Below are 25639 nucleotides of genomic sequence, written 5' to 3'. Positions count from 1 at the left end.
GACCGGAATTCAATGAAACTTTGTGGGAAGCTTCACTACCAAGAGGAGATGTGCATATTATCAGCGGGTTCTGGTCGGATGATTTTTCACAGAGTTATGGCCCTTTGAAATTTTCCATTAACTGTACATATAGTGCAGTTCTTGTCCCAAACTACTAGACATTTCCTATTATCTGAATATATAGTGCAATATTGTGATAAAAAAAAACTTTGGGAGCATCACCCGTCTCCGACGGTTTCTTGTTTACAATTATTGCCCGTTTCATCCATCTGCAGCCATCATTTAACAATATTTATTCCTGAGGGATATCAATTCAAAAAATTTGCATGTTTGTTTAAGTATCTGATTGCTAACATTCCAATGAAAAAAACCTGGGATGTAGAGGAATGCTGTTTCTTTAAGCGTGTTTGTTTAATACCTTGTAAGTTATATTAAAGTTGTCAAAAGAGATTTACAAATCTGTGTTTGTTTACAAAGTATTCAGAGCTATCGGCCGTTAATCAATCACACTTTTTCCTTATATTTGAACCTTTTGTGATGTCCTATCAGCATACCATGGCTGTCTGGAGTGTTCTGTAATTAATGCATGATCAAGCTCTCTGGTATGGAACATATATAATGCACAGTGGAATTTTAAGAATGAAATGTCCATCATTTAAGCAGTATTTTACTGGCTGCATATCAAGGAACTAAGAAATGTTCCTCATGTAAGCAGTAAACACTGGCTGTATATCATGTTAGCAGTATACACTGGCTGTATATCATGTAAGCAGTATACACTGGCTCTATAATCATGTTAGCAGTATACACTGGCTGTATATCATGTAAGCATTATACACTGGCTGTATATCATGTAGGCAGTATACACTGGCTGTATATCATGTAAGCAGTATACACTGGCTGTATATCATGTAAGCTGTATACACTGGCTGTATATCATGTAAGCAGTATACACTGGCTGTATATCATGTAAGCAGTATACACTGGCTGTATATCATGTAAGCAGTATACACTGGCTGTATATCATGTTAGCAGTATACACTGGCTGTATATCATGTAAGCAGTATACACTGGCTGTATATCATGTTAGCAGTATACACTGGCTGTATATCATGTAAGCAGTATACACTGGCTGTATATCATGTAAGCAGTATACACTGGCTGTATATCATGTAAGCAGTATACACTGGCTGTATATCATGTACATGTAAGCAGTATACACTGGCTGTATATCACTATATATTATGTAAGCAGTATACACTGGCTGTATATCACTATATCATGTAAGCAGTATACACTGGCTGTATATCATGTTAGCAGTATACACTGGCTGTATATCACTATATATTATGTAAGCAGTATACACTGGCTTTATATCATGTAAGCAGTATACACTGGCTGTATATCACTATATCATGTAGCACTATACACTGGCTGTATATCACTATATCATGTAAGCAGTATACACTGGCTGTATATCATGTAAGCAGTATACACTGGCTGTATCTCATGTAAGCAATATACACTGTCTGTATATCATGTAAGCAGTATACACTGGCTGTATATCATGTAGCACTATATACTGGCTGTATATCACTATATCATGTAAGCAGTATACACTGGCTGTATATCACTATATCATGTAAGCAGTATACACTGGCTGTATATCACTATATCATGTAGCACTATACACTGGCTGTATATCACTATATCATGTAAGCAGTATACACTGGCTGTATATCATGTAAGCAGTATACACTGGCTGTATCTCATGTAAGCAGTATACACTGTCTGTATATCATGTAAGCAGTATACACTGGCTGTATATCATGTAGCACTATACACTGGCTGTATATCACTATATCATGTAAGCACTATACACTGGCTATACATGTATACACATGTATCAATCAGACATGGCCAAAGACCATCACATTTTACAGGCCAGACTGTCCAATAAAGAGGAAATTTTAACTGACCAGTTGTGCAAATATTACTGGCCTAAATGTGTATTATGTGATCAATATTATTTTCAAGTACATGGTTACAGGTATGAGTAAACGTACTGCAAATTACATGTATTAATCGAAAAATATTTAACTGATATGTAAACAAAATAAAGTTTGAAATGCTTTTCTGTTTTACCTGTCTATTTTTACTATTTATGACAATGAAATGTATTGATTGAACATGGTAATGAGTTTTTTACCAAAGTTGTCTTTAGCTCGGCTGTTTTCGGAAAAAAACTAAGGTGTTGTCATATCCATCGCATCGTGTCGTGTTGTGTCGTCCGCCGTCGTGCTAAAAGCTTATCATTGGCTCTAAAATCCAAGTGCTTCCATGTACAACTTTGAAACTTCATATGTAGATGCACCTTGATGAGTTCTACACGCCACACCCATTTTTGGGTCATTAGGTCAAAGGTCAAGGTCACTGTGATCTCTAAAAAAAATTATTCTGACAAGCTTTCATTCATTCAAAACTGCACTAGAAGCCGAGCGTTGGCACCCGTTATGCGGTGTCTTGTTATAATTTATGTCAAACCAAGTTGTCTTGCATGTCAAACAAGTTATTGTGTCATTATCTGCTCCACCCATTAACAAACAACAACACACTACCAGTAATTTAAGTACTTAATTTATAACAAGGATACAACAAAATCTTTTTGTTACATTTCATGATTTGAATAGAAAGATAGAGAGAGAGACTGTCCAACATGTATTTCTTTAACTTAAAAACTATCTAAATGGCTTGCTATTAAAGTTTTCATGCGACATTGATCTCTGAATGAACCAATATTTCGGTGTAATAAACATAGGGTATTAACATGTATAAATGTTGATGGAAGGTATTTGATAATGTTCATAAATCACATGAACCGGCAACTGGTTAATTATTGTTTTGTATATTTTAACTTACAAACTGTGGAAACAATAAATAGTCAGGACAGTAAATCTGAGGATCTTGCATTTAACAGGTGGTCTTCTGAAATTTAAATAAAATTGGCAATGTCTGTGTTATGGTTGAAATAATTTAACAGGATTATTAATAAACTGTAATTTATATTTGAATGCTATATTTTATAGTTTCAAAATTTGATACTGTCAGTGGCCAATAAAACTTAAATAATATTTTAAATGTAATACTAGATTTATTGATACAAGAGTACACAGTTCATAATTATGTCCCCCACTATAGTAGTGGGGGACATATTGTTTTTGCCCTGTCTGTTGGTCTGTTGGTTGGTTGGTCTGTTGGTTGGTTGGTTTGCGCCAACTTTATTTTAAATATAGCAACTTGATATTTGGCATGCATGTGTATCTCATTGAGCTGCACAATTTGAGTGGTGAAAGGTCAAGGTCATCCTTCAAGGTCAGAGGTCAAATATATGTGGCCCAAATTGCTTATTTTATAAATACTTTTGCAATATTGAAGATGGCAACTTGATATTTGGCATGCATGTGTATCTCATAGAGCTGCACATTTTGAGTGGTGAAAGGTCAAGGTCATCCTTCAAGGTCAAATATATGGGTCAAAATTGCTCATGTAATGTCACTTCTGCAATATTGAAGCTAGCAATTTTATATTTGAAATGCATGTGTATCTCATGGAGCTGCACATTTTGAGTGGTGAAGGGTCAAGATCAAGGTCATCCTTCAAGGTCAAACGTCATATAGGGGGACATTGTGTTTCACAAATGCATCTTGTTTAATGTAGCTCTTATTTTTGTCTGACCACTGTGATTAGAGTATTTTAATCCTAAGTGTTTTTTGTATAAGGACCTTGATAATAATAAAATTGTAAATAAATGAATAATGTTACTTTTAGTAATGTAACAACATTTAACCCTTGAATCCCACTTTGACACTTTAACGCTAAATGAAAATGGCTGTGTGCAAACAGCATAAAACAAAAACAGCTTGTGACTTGCAGACTGTTCATGTTTTACACCGTTTGCTGCTGATCAGTATCTAAGGGTTGGAACTGAAACCATTAAAACTTGAATCTAGTAAGAAAGGCCTTTAATAAAATTTAACTTTCTTAGGAACTACACATTTGTCAAGACACATCTAAGTCTGGGAAAGGGTTAACTGATTCTTACCATGATTGATGACAAATTATGACATGGCAATATCAAAAGGGACAAGGTGCAGTATATGTGTATGAAGCATGTTCCTCTATACAATTGTAGTACTAATCTATCTGATCAGTATTTACTGAACAGGATCTCCCTCAGGTTATGATAATAAAACACTTGGGTCAGACTGCGGTCAGAATCACTTGAGTGCAAATAGATCAGCTGAAGAAAATGTGATGTTGACATGTATAAAGATGACTTGCATTTAGGTTAAAGCTGTAGGTTACACTTGTGTATTTGTCTTGGCTGAATCTAGATTCTGAATTTAGAGATAGAGTCCTGGCATTTGTTGACCTACAAAAATTGTGAATCAAAATTGAAACCTGTCTGTTCCAAGCACACTATTAGCACTAAGGAATGGCTACTATAACTTGTATAGTTATCATATTTTGTATTGTATTATTATTTTTCAGGTGCAAACAGGGGGAGCTGTTTGACTACCTCACCCAAGTTGTGACTTTATCAGAGAAACGTACCAGGTATTTATCCTACTTGTTGTATTATCTATCACACATTAAGTCAACCTGTATGAGAGGCCTTTCCTATCATTTGAATGTACCTATGTGTATAACAAATATTTTATGAAAGTCTAAAGAAAATGAGTCAAATTTTAGACAGGGGTGTAAATTTTGCTGTCTCGAGAACGTTTCAATAATCCTTATGCTATTGGTGCAATCAAGCTTAAATAAATAGTTTTATCCGGCGTAGAGACGTCCAGTGTCTTTTTTGAGATCAGTATAAATCCTATGAGTATTTTTGAAGGGGGCAGGAACGGGGCGTTTGATTTCTGGTAATTTGCCCTAGGTTACAATTTTGTCGGGTCTTATATTTATTGATTTCTGATTGGTAAGGAGCTTGTACAGTCATGAGCAATAAATGATGAAGCCTCTACCATAATTTCCAAAAATCTTACAATCCTGCGAAATGTTGCAATTGCATGTCGACCATCTTGACATTTTTAATTATCGATTTGCAATTAAGCACTGCAAATTGTTATTCCAAATTTTTACCAAATTATATATTGGTAGAAGCATTTTCTCATTTATTAATACATCGCCAAAAGGAGGTGACCCCATGATTACGTCGTGTACTGGACTACTTTAGAATTTCAAATGATTTGTCAACCCTAATTTTCCTTTCGATTAACATTGGTTCACTTAACACATTTCTCTAACATTTTGATCTTGACATTGACCCCTCAACCTTAACAACTCCAGAAACTTATTCAAAGGGGCCAGGCTGCCAGGGGGTGGACTTTTCATTTTGTAAATCTTCTGAACATACTTATGCATTCAGCTAGCTTGGTTTTTCCAGAGACCTGCTACAATTTAATGGATTCTTAATATTAATATAGCATTTTCCCATTGAAATCTCGCATAAATTAAGTACCTATTGACGCATCTTCAAAAATGATAACGGAAAGACTGTTGTCCTTTCAGCAGATGTACTTTCAGCTATTTATTACAAGCCAACAAGCCATACAGATTATTGATCCACATGCATTCTCCGGATCTATACCAGACTGGTTAATTTATGTCGGATTTATAGAAGATAATACTACCAACATATTTAGACATGCTTATGTTTTATTGGATTTAAAGTTATTACACCACACTTAACAAGTATAAGCAAGTATCTGAGGTATTCTTGTACAAACATTCATTCTTCATAGTACAATGATAAAGATGTGGTAAAACAATTGTCCCAAATCTTGGACTGGTATTTACTCAACTTAGGTGCATTTGCACTTTCATGTTCCTCACTGTACCAGCCCACCTTTGGCTGCGATATCTCTGTATGATGGTTTAACAAGAGGAGAGATGGTGAGAAAACCATGTAAATATGGGGTATAGACATTTCTGAATCATTTTTTGCAACTGGGACCTAAATAAACATTTAGTCGTCAGTTGTGAATTCCATTTAAAAAGTCCAGCCCTCTGTACAGGATGCCTAGTTGTGTCCTCGTTAACTTACATTATCTAAATATTTAACACCATAAGAACCAGCAGTTTTCATGATGAAGTTTTCCTTTGAAATTTACTGATCAATGTTAAACATAACTTTTAAGTGGAATGCCTCAAACATACTATATTGTACCTTTTAATGCTACATGGGCTTTACATGTACATGTTCATATTGGGGCAAGCTATATACATGTAGGGGCCCTCAGAACAATGTTTTGACTTATCAAAAACACCACATGCAAAAAGATTTAAGAAAGTTATGGGGTCCTTGATAATGGCTAGGGCGTTAAAAAGATACAATGCTGTGACTCAAGTTTAATGGCTGTTAAGCTTGTGAATTCTTGAAATGCCTTAATATTGACAACTTAAAAAACAAGCAACATTCCATATTTGCTTATGCAGAGTTGTAAATGATAAGCTATTTATGCCAGTTTATTTTTTGGTTTCCATATATTGAGAATAAAAAGAATAAAAATATTTCCTTAATTTATGTTCCCACTCATTAATGTTCATTATGCACTCATAGTTCCCTCACATGTGATGTGTTACAATGACCCATACATCACATCCTATTGTCTATTTTTGTAGATTTTATAGCAAGCCCATACAATCTTTTAATAGAAGTTTATTACTGTGGCTTCCCATTTGATGGTTTCCTTTTATAGCTACACGTGTATTTGCCTGTCAAGGGCATTGGCATTATCTCCTTTGTTTGTTTGCTACTTAATAAGTTAGTGACATGTCAAATGAGTGTAATAGCTTAGATCAGCAAATGAAATAGTGTGTGCATAAACTTGTTAGTCTAACAAATTTATTGATGCTTTAAAGTCTGTTTTTTACAAATCAAAGTGTATGTCTAAGCAACCAGATGTTACTTGGCATTTATATAAACATATTCTTCATGAATATGATTGTTGAACAAAGAATCAAATTGTAAATTGTATTTATGAGGGATGCAAAAGGTTACAACAACATTAACTGGTTAACCTTTTGCCATAACCGGTATTAACCGGTAACTGATACAATTTAATATATTGTGTATTATAAACAGTAGACTCTCTGTAAACCGGACAGTCTGGGGACCGGCTTGATCGTCCGGTTTTCAGAGAGTTCCGGTTTACCAAGAGTATGCATATTGCCGAAATATACATTGTATGCATTGTGTACAAAATCATATAAGAATAAAACAAACCATATACATTTACATGTACCATGTGATAACTGTACTCATGTAAGGTTTATTTTTAAAGCATTCTTTAAAAAATGTGTTTTTATTCTATTAATAGCAAAAAAACATTCCATACTGACTTGTTTTGCTTAATCCCAAATTGAGTTTGGTGCTTTATACATGTACATACATGACTTTTGTCATATAGGCGAGTGAGTCGTGTTGGAGTTCGCTATAAATAGCTCTGAATTAATTAAACCTCAAAATATATTTTGACCAATAACAATTTGAGAAGACTTGTAGATTTGAGACTATTTATGCTGAAGATGCGTTTGAAATTAAGAAAAGGCAATGACTGAATTTGCAGACAGATGGATGGATATTTAACGGTCATATTTCTCACAGTTTTATCTGACAAACAAACAAGCAACCATTAAAGCGTTAAAACTGGCTATTGGATCTTTTAAACTACCCGAGAAGATCACAAGAAAATGATCGTCGCAACGGCATGCATTAATTTTGTAATTAAATTGTTTATCATAAGCTTAATAAAACGATCGAGTCCATCTCTTTTTGGTGTTACCGCACGTCTATTATAGACATTGACAGTTTGTTTTACATTATTTAATGGGACTTCTTTAGCGCAGTAACGACTTGATGGTATGTAAATTCCGATTATCGATGATAGCGCGAGCAAAATGTGTGACACTGCCAAGCTGTGCTGACTAGGTATTGTAATTTTCACGCCTCGGGCATCTTGAGAATTTGAACAGTCCGGTGTATTCAATGTATTTTACGTTGAAAATGACCAAATTCACTGAGATATCCGTTCGGTTTCCGGTTTTGAGAGAGTTCAATTTATTCAATATTTTTTTTTAAAGAAATAAAAGGAGAAAATACGGGACTAGCCCGACCGTTCGGAATTGGGAGAGTTCCGGTATTGGCAGAGTGTACTGTATATTATTTTGCTGGATGTTGATCGGTCTGACTGTATTGATCTGTGTGTCGGTAGACCAGTTCTTTTCCAATCCATAACTTGTGAGCAGAGGGACTGATTGGCTTGATGCTTCCCATGTGCATTGGCCTTGGACAGTAGATCACCCCTACTGAAATTGGGGTCACTTTGTCAAAGGTCAAGGTCACTGTCACACTAAGAGTGAAATCATTTCAGATCAATAACTCGTCAACTGATTCACCTATTGGCTTGATACTTCCTATGTGCATTCAGGCCTTGGACAGAAGATGACCCCTATTGCAATTGGGGTCACAAGGTCAAGGTCACTGTCACAATAAGTGTGAAAATAGTTTAATAAATAACTCATGAACAAAGTGATCGGTTGGCTTGATAATTCACTTGTGCATTTGGCAAGGACAGTAGATGACCCCTAATGAAATTGGGGTTACTAGGTCAAAGGTCAAGGTCACAGGCGCAATAAGTGTAAACATTTCCAATAAATAACGCATCAACTAATTGACTAATTAGCTTGATACTTCCCATGTGCACTGGACTTGGACAGTAGATGACCCCTATTGAAATTGGGGTCACTAGGTCAAAAGTCATGGTCACTGTCACAATAAGTGGGGAAAAATTTCTGATCAATAACTCGTCGACGAATCAACCGATTGGCTTGATACTTCCCATGTGCATTGGCCTTGGTGATGAACCCTATTGAAATTTGGGTCACTAGGTCAAAGGTCGAGGTCACTGTAACAATAAGTGTGAAAATTGTTTCTGATCAATAACTTTTCAATTAATTGAAAGATTGGCTTGAAACTTCACAATGTGCATTGGCCTTGGAAAGTAGAAGACCTCTTTTAAAACTGGGGTCACTAGTTCAAAGCCTTGTTTGAAAAAGCATTGTCTTAGATTGTGGAACTCTCATTTTATTCTGTTTAAATGTTTTAACCTAAAAATACTTAATATAAAAATGTTTTTTAAATAATTGCTAAACTACTACAACACTATCTCACAGTTCAAACAAATCAGTCAACATACATTTATATGCAGAACATGCACAAAACAACAGTGTTCATTTTGGTCAAGAAAATGATTTGTCCACTAGCTTGTGGTTGATGCAGTACGAGCCATGGTAACAAGACAACATAATTTTGAGAACACTCGTACGGATGACACGGAGGTTGATGGCACGGACAAAAGCTTCTGAGCCACATGCGCAATGGTTGGGAAACGTTTATTTTCACACAACCATGTCAATGTAGCACCATAAAGTTGATAATTCATGTGCATGTTTGTTTTCCTACAGGGCAACTTTTAAGCAATTGCACAAATATTAAATTTAATGATTTTTTTAAGGAAGTTTTAATTGATATTTATGAATTAAATTTGTTTATATATATATATATATATATATATATAAAAATATATATATATTCCTTAAAATATTTCCAAGAGCGTGGAAATTGGGAAACGCAATATAATTCTTATTTTATTGTAATTTCATCATTGGGTTTTTACACCATGAAAACATGTTTAGACAATATTTTGCATGCAAAGCACAATTTCCACGAGGATTACACCCTCATCAGTCTCTTAAGGAACTTGCCACGATTTTATCGTGGAGGAATAGGAACCGATTAGTGTGGTTGGTATGACTATGCCTATAAACTGCAATAAACCACTGAAAATCATCGATTGATAGTGACACGGGTCATTCACGCTCAAATGGTTCACAGCCGGTCCGATCTTCAGTACCTTGGGGCCATAAAACATACAGTGTGTAAAAAATTCGGGTATTGTGATGATTTTTATAGTAATGAGAAATTGTTTGGGGGAAGCTAATTTACTACAGCAAAATAATAAGCGAAAAAAAAAAGGCCACAATTGTTTCATAGTTAGCATGTTCCCCTATTACTACACGCACGGACAGTGACAGGGAACCAAAATAAAAAAATTTGGATCATGTTCCCCTATTACTACATGCACGGACAGTGACAGGGAACCAAAATAAAAAAATTTGGATTCTTTTGTTTTTGTCTATGTGTTCAAGCAAAATGATTTGTGGCACATTTTTGGGATCCACAAATGTTCGGACATTCTGATCTTGCGAAACAAATAAGGAAATCAGCTGATTTTTTAAAATCAAAGTTGATTTTAAAGAAGTCCGACGGACTCTTCTGACGCAAAAACAAGTAGTCCGAGTCTCATTTTAAGGAGTCTCGGACTCCCGTTAGTGTCGAACGCTGATTCATACTTCATTGTCCTGTATTTGCATGTCTTATTTTGCATGACTTGTGTGTTCCTGTTTTCAGACTATTCATGAAGCAGTTGCTGACAGCTGTGGAGTATTTACACAGCAAAAACATTGTCCATAGAGATTTAAAGGTGAGATCCATCTTTGTACCTCTATTTTTGTGGCTTTTTATGCCCCCGGCAGGGTGGCATATAGCAGTTGAACTGTCGGTCAGTCCGTCCGTCTGAAAACTTTAACATTGGCAATAACTTTTGCAATATTGAAGATACATGTAGCAACTTGATATTTGGCATGCATGTCTATCTCATGAAGCTGCACATTTTGAGTGGTGAAAGGTCAAGGTCATCCTTCAAGGTCAAAAGTTAAAAAAATACAATCCAAGGGAAGTAATAAGCTTTAAAAGGGAGATAATATCTAAACCTGCCAAATGATATATTGAAATTTTATTTCAAAGCGGTGTAATAGGGGGCATTGTGTTTCTGACTAACACATCTCTTGTTGTAACCTCTAGTTGCTTCTGTGGATAAAGAAATTGCATACAATGCCCAAACAAAAGTTGAAACACAAAAAACAAAAGTAAGAAAAAGCAAGAATAAGCGATTTATTTATAATAGGAGTAAAGTTTCATAATTTGTTCATACAATATTACCAGAATTGGAAAGACAAATTTGAATAAATGAGCCTTCATGGAAATTATTTTTAGTCAGAGAAATATTCTGATGACAGATAGGACATGTTATTACAGTGTTGTTAATTTAACTCAATCATTTATCAAAGCAATACTTCAAACTTCTGTTTTTGAACATAGACAATAGCACATCATTGAAAACTCATGTTCAGTCTTAGAAAAAAAGTTCTGCACTCAGTCTTAAAATAATTATAATTTCTAGAGAGTAAAAAAAATGCTAGACATTTTTATGCACCCGGTAGCATGGCATGTAGCAGTTGTACTGTTGTACAGCATTCCATTTTCCAGAGATTTTTATGCACCGGTAGGGTGGCATATAGCAGTTGAACTGTCCGTCAGTGTGTCCGTCAGTATGTCAGTCCGTCCGTCCGAAAAATTCCATTTTCCAGAGTTTTTTTCCAAAAGGCTTTGAGATATGTATTCGATTTTTGGTATGTCAGTCTACCTACATGACTTACATATGAAGTGTGAATTTCGTTCTGGTCCATTGTTTTGGGGCAAAGTTATAGACCTTGGACTTAATAATTTCCTCAAAAATACCTGCTGTGCTTCTTAAAAGACCAATAGGGGGGCATTTTGTTTCACAAACACAGTTTTTGTTGTTATATAGCTGAGAATTGGAGTAATTCTGATTCAAAAGTGTAGTGAATTATGATCCCTGCCTGCTATTTGAATTAAAGAAGTAAGGAAATGTTTTGAAAATCATTAGAAGTGTACATGAGCTAAAGTTTAAATAAGTCGATTGATAAATATCAGGATATGTGTCCTTTAAAAGACATGCACGTCATGCAGTCAGTCATATCTTTATCTTGTGCATGGATCAGCCATGCATACTAAGATAAATTTGCACTGATAAATCAGCTTAGGATCACATGCTTTAAAGCCTACTTCCTGCTGAATATGTTTTATACAGATATGCAAATTAGCATGCATTAAAACCTTTTGTTAAGTTGTCGTGCTGATGTCAGTTTACAGAAATGAGTGACATTCAGGGAACAGCATGTTTGATAGATGTTGCACATTTATATTAAAATCAGATAACATTGTGTAATTGTTACGCAAGATAATATGCGATGACTAATAAAATATGCAAATTTGTGTGCTAAAGCTAAATGAATATAGACTTAAAACGATGATTTGTAAAAACGATCTCAGCGAAATAATAATTGAATCTAACATTTCTCATAGAATCGCATCTGTAAATAAATGTAATAAGTTGTTTGAAACGTTTTAATGACATGAAATAAATATAATAATAAAGGTAATAATTTATAAGCAAACAATACCATCACCATGATCTCGTCAGAACTAGTTTAAAGCTTTGATGTGTGGATGTAGTGTTATCCTTAAAAATAAATTAGCTGTGTGTCTTGTGCCACATGCTCATTTGTGCAGTCTTGTCAGGAGCAACCCTGTTTGTTTATCAGACCATGAATCATATTCGTGACTATTGCTGACAGCAGCTCCTGACCTGACTGGGCGGATGCAAAGGCTGATCTGGAGGTGTGCTGGCCACATTTAGCATATTACACCCATTTTTACATTGCATGGTTACGCAAAATACACTTGTGTGGGAGGTAAAGCTGGATTACAGTCATGAACAAATTATTACAATATAATTATCAGATTAGCCATAAAACCAGCATGATTTCGAAGACTCAGGGAATAATCTAGAATTTAATATCTATGGGTCCCTGAACTCGCAGATTTTAGACCAATGAGTCCCAGGCCAAAATTAATGAGTCCACCTTGAAAAAGAATGGGTCCCAAATTTTGCAAGATACCAAGTAGTGAAGAAAATATGTCTAAATCACACTAGCTCAATAACTATACTTGCATTAAACTTTTAATTATCTCAAAAACTTGTTGAAACCAACAAAACAAATTCAGAGTTATCACTATCTTGTTTGCCTTCACATAGGATTTAACATTATCTGTTACAACATTTCAACTTGACTCAAATCGATGATAATATTATTGTTAACATCCGAATTGCGAGCTTGATAATATTATTGTTTACGTCCGAATTGCAAGCCGTTGACCTACCGTTATTAAAGTTTAGATTTGTTTGTTTTGGATTTAGCTTCAACACCTTATTACGGAGGCATTTTTTCTGTATTATTTATGACAAAGTTAAAGCAGGTTTTCATCCGGGGACTCTAGAAAATATCATAACACATTCTATTCTATTTAAAGGTCCATTCTAATTGGTTCGTTTTAAACAGCAGCGGCTCAACTAGAGCTAATCAAAAGACTTGTTGGAGTCTTCAAGCCTCATTCGGTTAAACTCAGCATTCATTGCTACACTCTTGACTCGTACACAAGATGGTTCGTACTTATCGTGATTCACGTATGCGTTAACAGATACAGTTCAGCAATGCGTCCGAGTGGACGCACATATTTCAAAACGATGCATCTATTTCCATATTTGTGCGTCATAGACACGGGACGCACATGTAGATTATTCCCTGAAGACTTATGTTAAAGGTTATGACATGTTTGCTAATTTAATTTATGTTTGCTTTATTTAAATCGCAAAGCAATTTACATTTAGCCCTGTAAAGAAGGATTGAATGGTATTGGTGATAATCCCATGCAGTTTTATCAGTCTTTATGCTCTGCTTTTTTATGGGCTTCATCCTTTCATGAGTTAAGGATACACTGAGGACCTTGGTTGACAGTTATAGCAAACTTACTGCTGATAAAGTTGATTAATTAATTTGAGGAAGTAAATTTCTTAGAATCATGACTGTACATTAAAAATGAAAATGTGTCAAACATAACTCACAATACACCAATGATGGCTAAAAGTATTTCTGATGATGAATGAATGGTAACAGCTTTGAGTGATTACGCAAATTACATCTGTCACAGCTCTGTGTCACATTCCTCTTATTTTACATCATTCAGCCTCTAGCCAATGATAAATAGTATATTTATGGTATTTATATATGCAGGTAACCTGACCATGAAATGACATCACAGTCAATGAGTGCGAACCCATTTATTTATGTATACAGTATTTTGCTTAATGCCTTACTTTATTTCTCTTTATTAATTGTTCATGACGAAATGGACTAATCATGTAAACGGTGGTTATAGAGGATAATTAATCTCTTGGTTTTGCATTATTTTTTCATTCTGTCCAAAGTTTCAATAAGCTGCAAAGAAATGGTATATTTGGGATCTGACACCTATTGCCACTTCATACCATATTTTATTAAGCAAGTTCTGGAGTTGCGTGTGTACAGGCTTTCTTATAAATTTCTTGGACTAGTTAAATGAATCATGAAGGCTTTTCCGAAGGTGGAACTTGTTGACCATAAAACGGTATATGGTCTTGATCCCAAAGCAAACTGACCCGATCCGAAACAGAAGTTATAAAAAAAATCCTAATTTTTATGTTTCTTAGTCTATACTGGGGAACATATTGTTTTTGCCCTGTCTGTTTGTTGGTTTGTTTGTGTCAAACTTAAACATTGGCGATAACTTTTGCAATATTGAAGATAGCAACTTGATATTCGGCATGCATGTGTATCTCATAGTGCTGCACATTTTGAGGGGTGAAAGGTCAAGGTCATCCTTCAAGGTCAAAGGTCAAATTTGACCAGACTTTCTCCAAAAATGGCTAGAAAAAAACAACTGTTATCATAATAATGTTTAAGAAAAAAGCTGCATAGATGCATAAAAAGCTGTAAGGAGTGATTTGATTTCTAATCTTTGATTTTCTGCAGCCATAGTGCAGAAAGTTTTCTTGTAGTAATCAGATGACAAAATTAGATATCTGTTGTGGAAAAATTGTGGAATTTAATTCTCTTTTGCTGTATGTAATTTCCCATGATGTGAATTTGTTACAATGATCGTGTTTATGTTATATTTTTTTAGCCAGAAAACATCCTGTTGGATGACAACCTCAACCTCAAGGTATCCGACTTTGGGTTTGCCACGGTGCTGGGTCCTAATGAGGAACTCTCAGGTAGGGCCATCACACACTAGTACAGCCCCCTTTACAGTTAAATGCTTCTTATAAGCGCCTAGATCACTTCAGTGCTGGAGAAAAACTATTAAAATAAATTCAATTGTCTATTTTTCAATTATGATATGTCTTATCAACACATTTTCTCCTCACGTCTATAAGTTATACATGACTTTTATTTTTACTAAGTGATAGATAGGGATAATGGCAAGACAGCTGTGCTCTGGTGGGTCATTTCTAGCAAGTTTGATTGTGTGATGTTGTATTAACCAGTCCATGGTGGTATTGGAATTTGATGTCACGGAATTGACTTATGCGATACTATTCATTCAATTTTGTAATATTCTATTTATTACAAACCTCCTTATTATAAAACAAGTAATGAATATTCTTGAATGAATACAGTATGTCACATACTTGTGTATTGTGGGTGTCTTATAATAGAACAGGTTTTTCCCTATGCTGCTTACAATGATAAGGATATTTACTAGAAAACAGATTTCATTCTGTGAGTTATGGTATTGACATCTCGTCTGGGCGATGATCGCTCCGCCCACTTAGTCACGTGGCTAAGTGGTTGGAAAACCTATACAAGCTTACATTAAAGTGGCTTCTTTGCCTTGCCTATATATTATGTGATATTCTGGATTATTTTTATGTACTTTTTTATTTTACACCCCATATAACACTGATAAAAGGGGTTGGTGTCATATATTTATTTAGCAAATTAATGCAAAAAATACAAGTTTATAAAGAACATGCTTACCAGTATTTACCCATGTTATTTACGAAAATACTAACTTAACATTTTGTCCACTTGTATTTGACACGAAAAGGGAATTATAACTGGAATTTTGACTAGGTTTTACATGCTTTCTGAAGCCGAGCAGATACGGAAATCCCCCATTTTATTACTTATAAAAGTGATATAAATAATGTTAAACATTTCTTATGGGACATTAATCAATCATTATAATTGAAAGTGCCGAACAACGGTGGCATTGATACGTTTTTATTAAAATAATTACATAAAATCGTTTCCACTTGTTTCTGACATGAAAAGGGTTTTATAACGTTGATGTCGTTCAGTTATGCAAATACCAATATTCCCTATTACTGTATATATACACGTGATATTATTCATACTTAATATTGCATATATGACATTTTCAGTTTCTGAAATAACTTTATTTTTTATAAGAGGGATTTTGGTAATTTTGGTAATTCTACACATTGAAGCTTTCACTCGCACTTGTCAAGACTTCATTTCGAATAAATGAGAACTTGGCATTTAGCTTATCTAGAATAATGGCGGATAGGTCGTTAGCAATCGACGCACACCATTTATTGCATGCTGATTGGTCAATCGATATTTAGATACAAATCTGTTTGACAGTTGGCGAGATGTCAATTCTAATCTCATTGCCATTGATTTGATAATAAAAAAATCTAGTATTTCAGACAGATTTTCTATAGATAAATACTTATAAGGCTTGATCTACTGGAACGCTTCTAAATCGTAAGTTATAATATATATTAATGCCAATATTTTCCGGTGTGTTTTCAGAGCTGTGTGGTACGCCAGGGTACCTAGCGCCGGAGGTCCTGGCAGTGTCCATGTATGATAACGTGCCGGGGTACCGCCATGAGGTGGACATGTGGGCGTGTGGTGTCATCATGTACACACTCCTGTGTGGGGCGCCCCCATTCTGGCACCGCAAGCAGATGCAGATGCTGAGAATGATCATGCAGGGAAACTACAAGTTTGGCAGTCCGGAATGGGATGACATTACTCAGACTGCAAAAGATCTGGTAGGATTACTGAGAGAAGTAGAGATATTAACGACATATTCAGATGACAGTTACACAGTCAGAAATCATCTGGTACTTTAATAAATGAAAAGAATAATGTTTAGTTTGTGTACAAGTTACCTGAATCTGTGTTGTGTGAAGCTATCATGGCTTGTAACACTTTTATTTTTAATTGTCTTTTTGGGCCCATTCCGCTCTAGTTTAAAATTGCTTATTTTATCAATTTTAGTTCATGCATAAGACATTGTTTCTATATATAATTGTGTGTTCTGTTATAATTACAAATACTGAACAAAAGAATAGTCCGTGTATAAGCTTATTTCAATTCCTGGCAAAGCATTTTAATTAGTAACAAGAACTTTATAATAAGATACAATCGAAACCTTATGGCTCAAACTCGTCGGGACCGGCAACAAAAGTTTGAGCCATCCGAATTCGAGCCATCCGAATTCTAATGAACTTTTGTTTACGAACAAGTATGCAGTACAGTTTCACCTTCAGTTGAAGAGTGCACATATTGCTTAAACTCCATACTACTTCGTACTACTTTCTGCGTTTGAATTAATATTTACCAACAGTAAAAAATGCAATCAAACATGTATCATATATCAAATTATATCAGCACTTTTTAAAGTACCACATTTTCTGGTACTAAGCACTAAGGAACAAAAAAATGCATTAGCACTGTATACACATCATTTACATAGCAGACAGTACAACATTTATTGATTAACTAGTATTTATATTTTTGAAGAATAACATGATCAGTCTGTGTTGCGTTCCCTTGCTGTCATATAGAAACAAAGCTTTCTATTACATCAAGTTGAGATTGAACATGCTGTGAGTTTTCACACTCCTCCAGATAATTTCTGATTATATTAATAAAAAATGTCACCTTTACTCAAATCAATTAACGATTAAGTCGATGCCGTGTCTGCAGCTGGTGTTAAATCAATTATTGAGTGCCTTTAATCAAGCAGTCCTAATGGAGTAACAGTTTGTGCGACCCAAAGCGAGTTCGAGTCATCCGAACAAAAGAACGTGTGAAAATTGTCACCGGGACTGTGAAAACACTTTGAGCCATCGGATAATTCGAGCCCTTCGATTTCGAGCCATCCGACAAAATTTTATATAAATATATAGCAATAGAAAATCGGTGCTTTGATGAGAGTTCGAGCCAAGCGAGTTTGAGCCATCAGGGTTCGACTGTAATTGTTTCCTGAATAAGTTATATTTTGTGATTCTTGTTTCAAGAGTACAAATTTGATTGAATTAAAATAAAACATATTCTAAAACTGGTATGATGGACAATAAGTTAAGTGTGACATAATCGTAAGCTATTTCTATCAGATCTCCAAGCTATTGGTGGTGGACCCAAGACAGCGAATGACGGCCAGACAGACGCTCAATCACCCTTTCTTCAAGATAGAGGAGGTACTCAATATGTAGACATCAATAAATCACCTACAATCCTCCCACATTCATGGTGAACATGTTACATCATAAGATTAATTTGATTCGTGTTCTAAGAAAACTGGGCATAATGCATGTGGATAAAGTGTCATCCCAGATTAGCCTTTGCAATCAGCACAGGCTAATCAAGACGACACTTTCCGCTTTTGTGACATTTGTCGTTTAAATGAAGTCTCTTCTTAGCAAAAATCCAATTAAGGCGGAAAGTGTTATCCCTGATTAGCCTGTGCAGACTGCACAGGCTGATCTGGGACAACACTTTACGCACTTGCATTATGCTCAGTTTCTCAGAACGCGACTCATTTGTATGCATGTGAGCCTTGCTCTGTGAAAATGGTGCTCTATGCATGTGTGTAAAGAGTCGTCCACAATTACCCTCTGCAGTCCACTCTATGCATGTGTGTAAAGTGTCGTCCACAATTACCCTCTGCAGTCCACTCTATGCATGTGTGTAAAGTGTCATCCACAATTACCCTCTGCAGTCCACTCTATGCATGTGTGTAAAGTGTCATCCACAATTACCCTCTGCAGTCCACTCTATGCATGTGTGTAAAGTGTCGTCCACAATTACCCTCTGCAGTCCACGCAGGCTAATTAGGGAAGACACTGTCCACTTAAACTGAATATTTGCTAAGAAGACACTTACTTTCACAAATACCATAAGAGCCTCATGTGTGGTCCAAGATAAGCCTGGGTGGACTGCACAGGCTAATCTGCTTTGACACTTTACACTTATGCATGACGCCCCGTTTTCCCGGAGCAAGGATCATGTATGTTTATCATTTTTATTGTCATTTTGTTTAAAGTTTTATGTTAATCTGAGTGATTTTTTTTCCTTATTTTGATTCGTGAAATATTGGCACTCCTAATAAATCAAAGTAGTGTTTAAGTACTGTTTTTGTTTGTTTGTTTATGATTACTGAATCTTTAAAGCAGACTGTTTGGAAAGTAAGTGATTTAAAATGCAACAGCAATATATTTTTAAGGGACCTTTTCACGTTTCTGATGTTCCAGATTCGCATATTTTCGTTGTAGTTATTATATTTGTGAGAAATCAGTAATACTTAACATTTACCATGCTCTAAAATATCCTTTATATGCATCTTTTGACAATTTAAAAACCTGAAAATTATTAAGAATTGCAATGAGAAATAATTGAATAATTTGGCGTGTTCTATTGTTGTTGTTATATATTTTGTGACACTACCAGGATTGCTTACAGTGATTTTTCTTCCCCAATCGGGAAAAGTACCTGTACCATGGGAATTATGGGTCTTTTTAATTACATGGTTTCAATAGCACAAATCAAGTTAAATATTGCTTTACATTTTTATACCCCCACAAACGAAGTTTAGGGGGTATATAGGAGTGAACTTGTCGGTCGGTCGGTCTGTCGGTCTGTCTGTCGGTCCGTATTAAGTGTTCGCTCTCTAATTCAAGTAGTTTTCATCCGATCTTTACCAAACTTGGTCAGAAGTTGTATCTACATGATGTCTAGGCCAAGTTCGAACATGGGCCTTGCCGGGTCAAAAACTAGGTCACGGGTCACTTAGTGCGTTTTAAACATTCAGCATGTTGTCCGCTCTCTAATTCAAGTAGTTTTCATCGGATCTTCACCAAACTTGGTCAGAAGTTGTATCTAGATGATCTTAAGGCCAAGTTCGAACATGGGCCTTGCCGGGTCAAAAATTAGGTCACGGGGTCACTTAGTGCGTTTTTAACATTCAACATGGTGTCCTCTCTCTTATTCAAGTAGTTTTCATCCGATCTTCACCAAACTTGGTCAGAAGTTTTATCTAGATGATCTGAAGGCCAAGTTCGAACATGGGCAATGCCAGATCAAAAACTAGGTCACAGGGTCACTTAGTACGTTTTACACATTGAGCATGGTGTCCGCTCTCTATTTCAAGTAGTTTAAATCCGATCTTCACCACACTTGGTCAGAAGTTGTAACTAGATGATGTGTAGGTCAAGTTTGAACATGGGCCATGCCAGGTCAAAAACTAGGTCACAGGGTCACTTAGTACGTTTTACACATTGAGCATGGTGTCCGCTCTCTAATTCAAGTAGTTTTTATCTCATCTTCACCAAAATTGATCAGAAGTTGTATCTTGATAATGTCTAGGGCAAGTTTGAATATGGGTCATGCCGGGTCAAAAACAAGGTCAGGGGGTCACTTAGTGCGTTTTAAACATCACAATGTTGTCTGCTGTCTAATTTAAGTAGTTTTCATTCAATCGTCACCAAACTTGGTCAGAAGTTGTATCTAGATGATGTCTAGGTCAAGTTTAAATATGGGTCATGCCGGGTCAAAAACTAGGTCACGGGGTATCTTAGTGTGTTGTAAACCTCACCATGTTGTGCGCTCTTTAATTCAAGTAGTTTTCATCCAATCCTCACCAAACTTGGTCACAAGTTTTATCTAAATGATCTTTAGGACAAGTTTGAACATAGGTCACGGGGTCACTTAGTGCGTTTTTTAACATTCAGCATGGTGTTGGTCAGAAGATGTATCTAGATGATCTTAAGGCCAAGTTAGAACATGGGCATTTCTGGGTCAAAAACATGGTCAAGGAGTCACTTAGTGCGTTTTAAAAATTGAGCATGGTGTCCGCTGTTTTTTGTAAAGACGACATGCAAAATATTATGTGTCAATGCGGCATGTAGGGGTATTCGTCACTTCTGTGACAAAGCTCTAGTTTTAGCTTGATATGTTCAGTGTCAGTGCTCATTTTAATTGTTAACTTGCAGATAATGCACTTTTGGAACAAAATTGACAGAATTTTCCTTCCTTTTGAGAATTTTTAAGACTGCAATTGGGAATTATGTAGTTTTTCTTAAATTGAGAAAGTACCTTTTACGGGTACTTTATAAAGAAGGAAAAAAGCACTGGCTTTTATTAAGTATAAAATACATCACTCATTGTATGAGTTTAGATGGCCGAGTGGTCTTAGCATTAGACTTTTACTCCAGGGGTCAGTGGTTCAAGCCCAATTGAGGGTTCAGGGCTTAACAGTAACTTTTTTTTCAACTAGCCCATTCGGGCTTGTAAATGCAGAACCTACTAGCCCTGACCAATCTTTCATGTGCCCTGACCCAAATATTATCAAAACCTTTATATTTATCATTCAACTTGTATTTTCTTGTGCATGGAGATGCGCAATTATGATTCAATCATTCTTATTAGCTTGCCTTACTAATGCTAATGAATTCAATATTCATCTACTTAAGACATCTATTTGTAATCTTCAGGCCCTTTCAGGAGAAATTTCCTTGTTTTTTTGTCCCTAATACTTTCTCTTACTTTCCTCCTACCCTTTTCTTTTCTTATTTGAGGAACCCCAATCCCCACCCGTAAAGCCAAATTAAAACAACGACATGAAACGTTAAAATTTTTTTTACATAGATTGCCGCGGTTGCCGTCTGACAACAAACAGTAAGTGAATCTTAGGTGTCGCAAAATAACGTGTAACGGTAGTCGTAACAATTGTTCAGGGTTAACTCTACTAAAAGCCAGGATCGACCATTAATATTAGTTTTGCTAATTGAATTGCGTAAAAAAAGATTGTCAAACACTTCTAATCGATCAAACAAATTAAAATGATTTAAAATTGATAAATAACTCATAATTTTACAGAAACTTTGTGTTAATGTCAAGTTTTATACCTTCATCGATCCCGGACGATCAGGGCAATCCTGGCTTTTAGTTTAAAACGTATTTTTATCGAGAAAACACGTCACTTCGAGGAAACCAATAAAAAAACGTATCTAGCGGAATTCCGTTTAAAAATAGGTACCGACGTGTTTTACCAGGAAAACCGCCGGGAAATTTTCTGAATTGTCGGCCTCTTTTTGATTGCAATCAGGGGGTTCCAAATCTATTTCGAGTTACGATCCGTTTGTTGTCTCCAACCTTACTCTGGGATTTAATTGTCATATGATCATACTGTATTATGATTTTTGCATCTTTGAAAAGCTTATTTAAAACGCAGTTTATTGATATAAAACACATAATCCCGCCCAAAATACACACAACCGGTCGGGCATGTTCCTGGGACATTGGCTAGCCCGGACCTAGGTACAGGCAGTGAATGTCATTCGGACTTGCCTTAGTGTTAAGCCCTGGGGTTACTTTTTTTCTTTCTTTTAATGTTATTCTTGTTCTTTACTGGAGCTTTTTAGATTTGATGTTTACATTTAAAAATATAAAGCATATAATGACAAACTTTATTATCTGCCAAAATCTGTGAAAAGGTCCCTTTAAAGCTTTATAAGATAAATACTTTTTGCATGATATGACATGTTATCAAAAAGCATACATCAACATAGAGCTCTTACTGATATAGATGTCAAACATACATCAACATAGAGCTCTTATTGATATAGATGTCAAACATACATCAACATAGAGCTCTAACTGATATAGATGTCAAACATACATCAACATATAGCTCTTACTGATATACCGGTAGATGTCAAACATACATCAACATAGAGCTCTTACTGATATAGATGTCAAACAAAAACAGGATGTTTTATGTTTAAGAAAGGCATACCATTGTAGAATGATTTTTGGTCAAAACAAATTACTTGAAATGTGCTGTACAATTGATGACTAATTATCAATTAATAATTTGATTTCATTGTTTGTGACAAGTCATTGTTTGGTTTGCTCAGTTTTTGATATGGTTTGTTAATAGAAAGTTTTAAATAGTGTGAAAATTAGTCACAATTTATCATCTGCCAAAAATGTCAAATGACTTGTATTTATAGGTTCAGCATTCATAATTAATGTGTACTTATGTACATGGACACAGTTGCAATAGAAAACTTGAAAAATGCTCCAGGCAAATAGCTGTGCGCAAAAAGAGTTTTATATTGAACAATACACTGATCAATTGAAGATCATGCCTGCACAAACTTTGTCACAAGATTGTTTAGAACTGGTTGAGGTAAATGTTAATTTAATAAAAATATATCAAAAAATGGTTTTCATAACATTTTATATCATGAAATGAAGATATTGAATTATTGACTATTTTACAAAGAATTACAAAATTAAATGTTCCTTATAAAAAAATGTTTATGCTTTATTTTTGAGTTGCTATGAGCAAAGCGCTTTTGGTATTTGCATAAAAAATGTAATAATTTACAAATCTACTGCAATGTTAATTATGTATATATTTAGTATTAACTATTTGTGTGTAATTTCATCTTTATAATCTGTTTGTGTCTCATTACATCATTGTGCATAGACTTCTGACTGAACTGCTTTGTATTTTTGTTGGCTATATTTGTTTACTTTGTTTCTGTGTAAAATCAGTTATGGTATGGAAAGGCAGTTTTACTGAATCAAAAATTAAAAATGCTTGATTTGTCAAACCTCATTGAATGGTTTCAGTGCAAGGGAAGTAACTAGCTCACAAATGAACATTCTATATATGAAGTTTGTTCTGATATTTCAGGTGACATCTGAGAAGAAATTCTTTGCGAAGCGACATTTTAAGGTACATGTTTTAAACTTCTTGCTCTGGATATTTGGGATTATTTAATACATTTATTCATTTCTAGCAAAAAACTTGTTACACTCATGTCTCTGAAAAAACAGTTATTGTATTCAGTAAAATTTAATTTGTTGCTAAAAGACCATATTCATATTGTCATGCAATCATAAAATTGTTATGTACAATATAAACATTATAACAGTTGAAATGTACATGAGTTCTGTTATTGATAGGGATGGCAAGGAATAGAACAATTAGTATTCAAATATTCAGTCATTACAGTATTGAAATATTAGATTGTCTGTTACTCATGAATGTAAAAAAGATGTTAATGTAAATGTCTAAATGTAAATGCCTAAATTATAAAACTTAATTGTATTGAAAAAAGCTGCTTCAAACATAAATATCATAAAAATACGTTCAACACATATCTTAAGTTTATTGTATTGATGACATCAAATAAATATGACTATTTATAGTTCAATTTATATATAAACATACAGATATACATTTAAACAGGTAACAAACCATGACTAGAATCACTGTAATTGATTGACAACCGACCTTTTTACTTGTTCATATAATCATATCAACCAGGCAAAATGAGACTCTGTTTCACAGTTAGATCATCACAAGTCTGCAATGCACTATATGCTTGATAATAGAACAAGGTTTAGACTTGGGAATTAGCCAAAAAACAGCAGCCATTGTCAACACAACAATACTGACAATAGGGTGAGGAGTTGATTTTGACTGTTGTCCAGCGTAGTCAATAACCATAGGCATCTATTTTAGTTGGTTATTATGGAGATAGTTGTGGTACAAACTGTACTTATTAATATTGTTGTTAAAAGAAGTACAGAACTAGTCTGCATTTTTGCGTCTTCATGGGGTAGTTCAAAATGTCATAGCCAGAGGCAATTTTTCATTGCCAGTTTTTTTATATATTATTATTTACAGAGACATTTTCATGACAGAGACAGCAGTCTGTGTATATGAATTGCAATTATATGTGTCTTGTTCTGTGAAAGCTGGTCATAATGCATGTGCGTAAAGTGTCGTTCTAGATTAGCCTGTGCAGTCCGTCTAAACTTGATTCTCAGTAAGAGAGGGACTTCCTTGAAACTAAAAATACCATTAAAGCGGAAAGTGTCGTCCCTGATTAGCCTGTGCGGACTGCACAGGCTAATCTGGGACGACACTTTACACACATGAATTAAGCCCAGTTTTCTCAGAACATGACACATATGTTTAAGTGGTAACAGATCAGTATACTTCAGATTTCTATTTCATTCTTAATATCTCGACTATTTGCACGTGTTATGAGAGTTTGCAATATTGTTATTTTCATTGGTTTTAAAGTTTCATCTAATTCATTATTATCATGTCATCATCTGGCAAATAGTGAATAAGGATAGAAAAATACTCATCAGTTTTCTCTGGATAAAAAAAGTCGGTCAGGTTGTATCCACCGGGCTACAGTCATTTAGATAGGTCATTTTTGATCTATAATATGTTCAGTTATTGTAGGGACAGTGTGTATTGGTGGCCTGAGAGCTGATTGGCTGATACAATTGCCAAGAATGTTAGTTAAACGCAAATTCGATAGAGAATGTTGTCAAAGGTGACACATGCCATGGCATAAAACTGTTAATCTTTGATAATGGGCTAGTGGGGTTACATGTATTTGTCACACTACAGCAG

At 35.0% G+C, this 25639-nt stretch overlaps 1 protein-coding gene across 8 annotated transcripts in view; it reads left to right on the top strand.

Annotated features, from left to right (window-relative positions):
- LOC127838608 (phosphorylase b kinase gamma catalytic chain, skeletal muscle/heart isoform-like) overlaps window positions 1–25639 on the top strand; it is a 94504-nt gene that overhangs the window by 61267 nt on the left and 7598 nt on the right. For all 8 annotated transcript variants that reach the window (XR_008029882.1, XR_008029880.1, XR_008029881.1 and 5 more), the window contains 6 exons: window positions 4552–4617; window positions 10541–10613; window positions 15056–15146; window positions 16714–16958; window positions 18309–18392; window positions 23897–23938. Coding sequence is in view for 3 of the 8 variants with exons in the window: in XM_052366478.1 (XP_052222438.1) it covers window positions 4552–4617; window positions 10541–10613; window positions 15056–15146; window positions 16714–16958; window positions 18309–18392; window positions 23897–23938 (601 nt within the window). In the remaining 5 variants the exon portion in view is untranslated. The remainder of the gene's footprint in view (window positions 1–4551; window positions 4618–10540; window positions 10614–15055; window positions 15147–16713; window positions 16959–18308; window positions 18393–23896; window positions 23939–25639) is intronic.

The sequence above is a fragment of the Dreissena polymorpha genome, chromosome 1 (assembly GCF_020536995.1).
Source record: "Dreissena polymorpha isolate Duluth1 chromosome 1, UMN_Dpol_1.0, whole genome shotgun sequence".
Classification (NCBI taxonomy): Eukaryota; Metazoa; Mollusca; class Bivalvia; order Myida; family Dreissenidae; genus Dreissena; species Dreissena polymorpha.
This window is presented reverse-complemented; position numbering and strand designations above follow the sequence as displayed.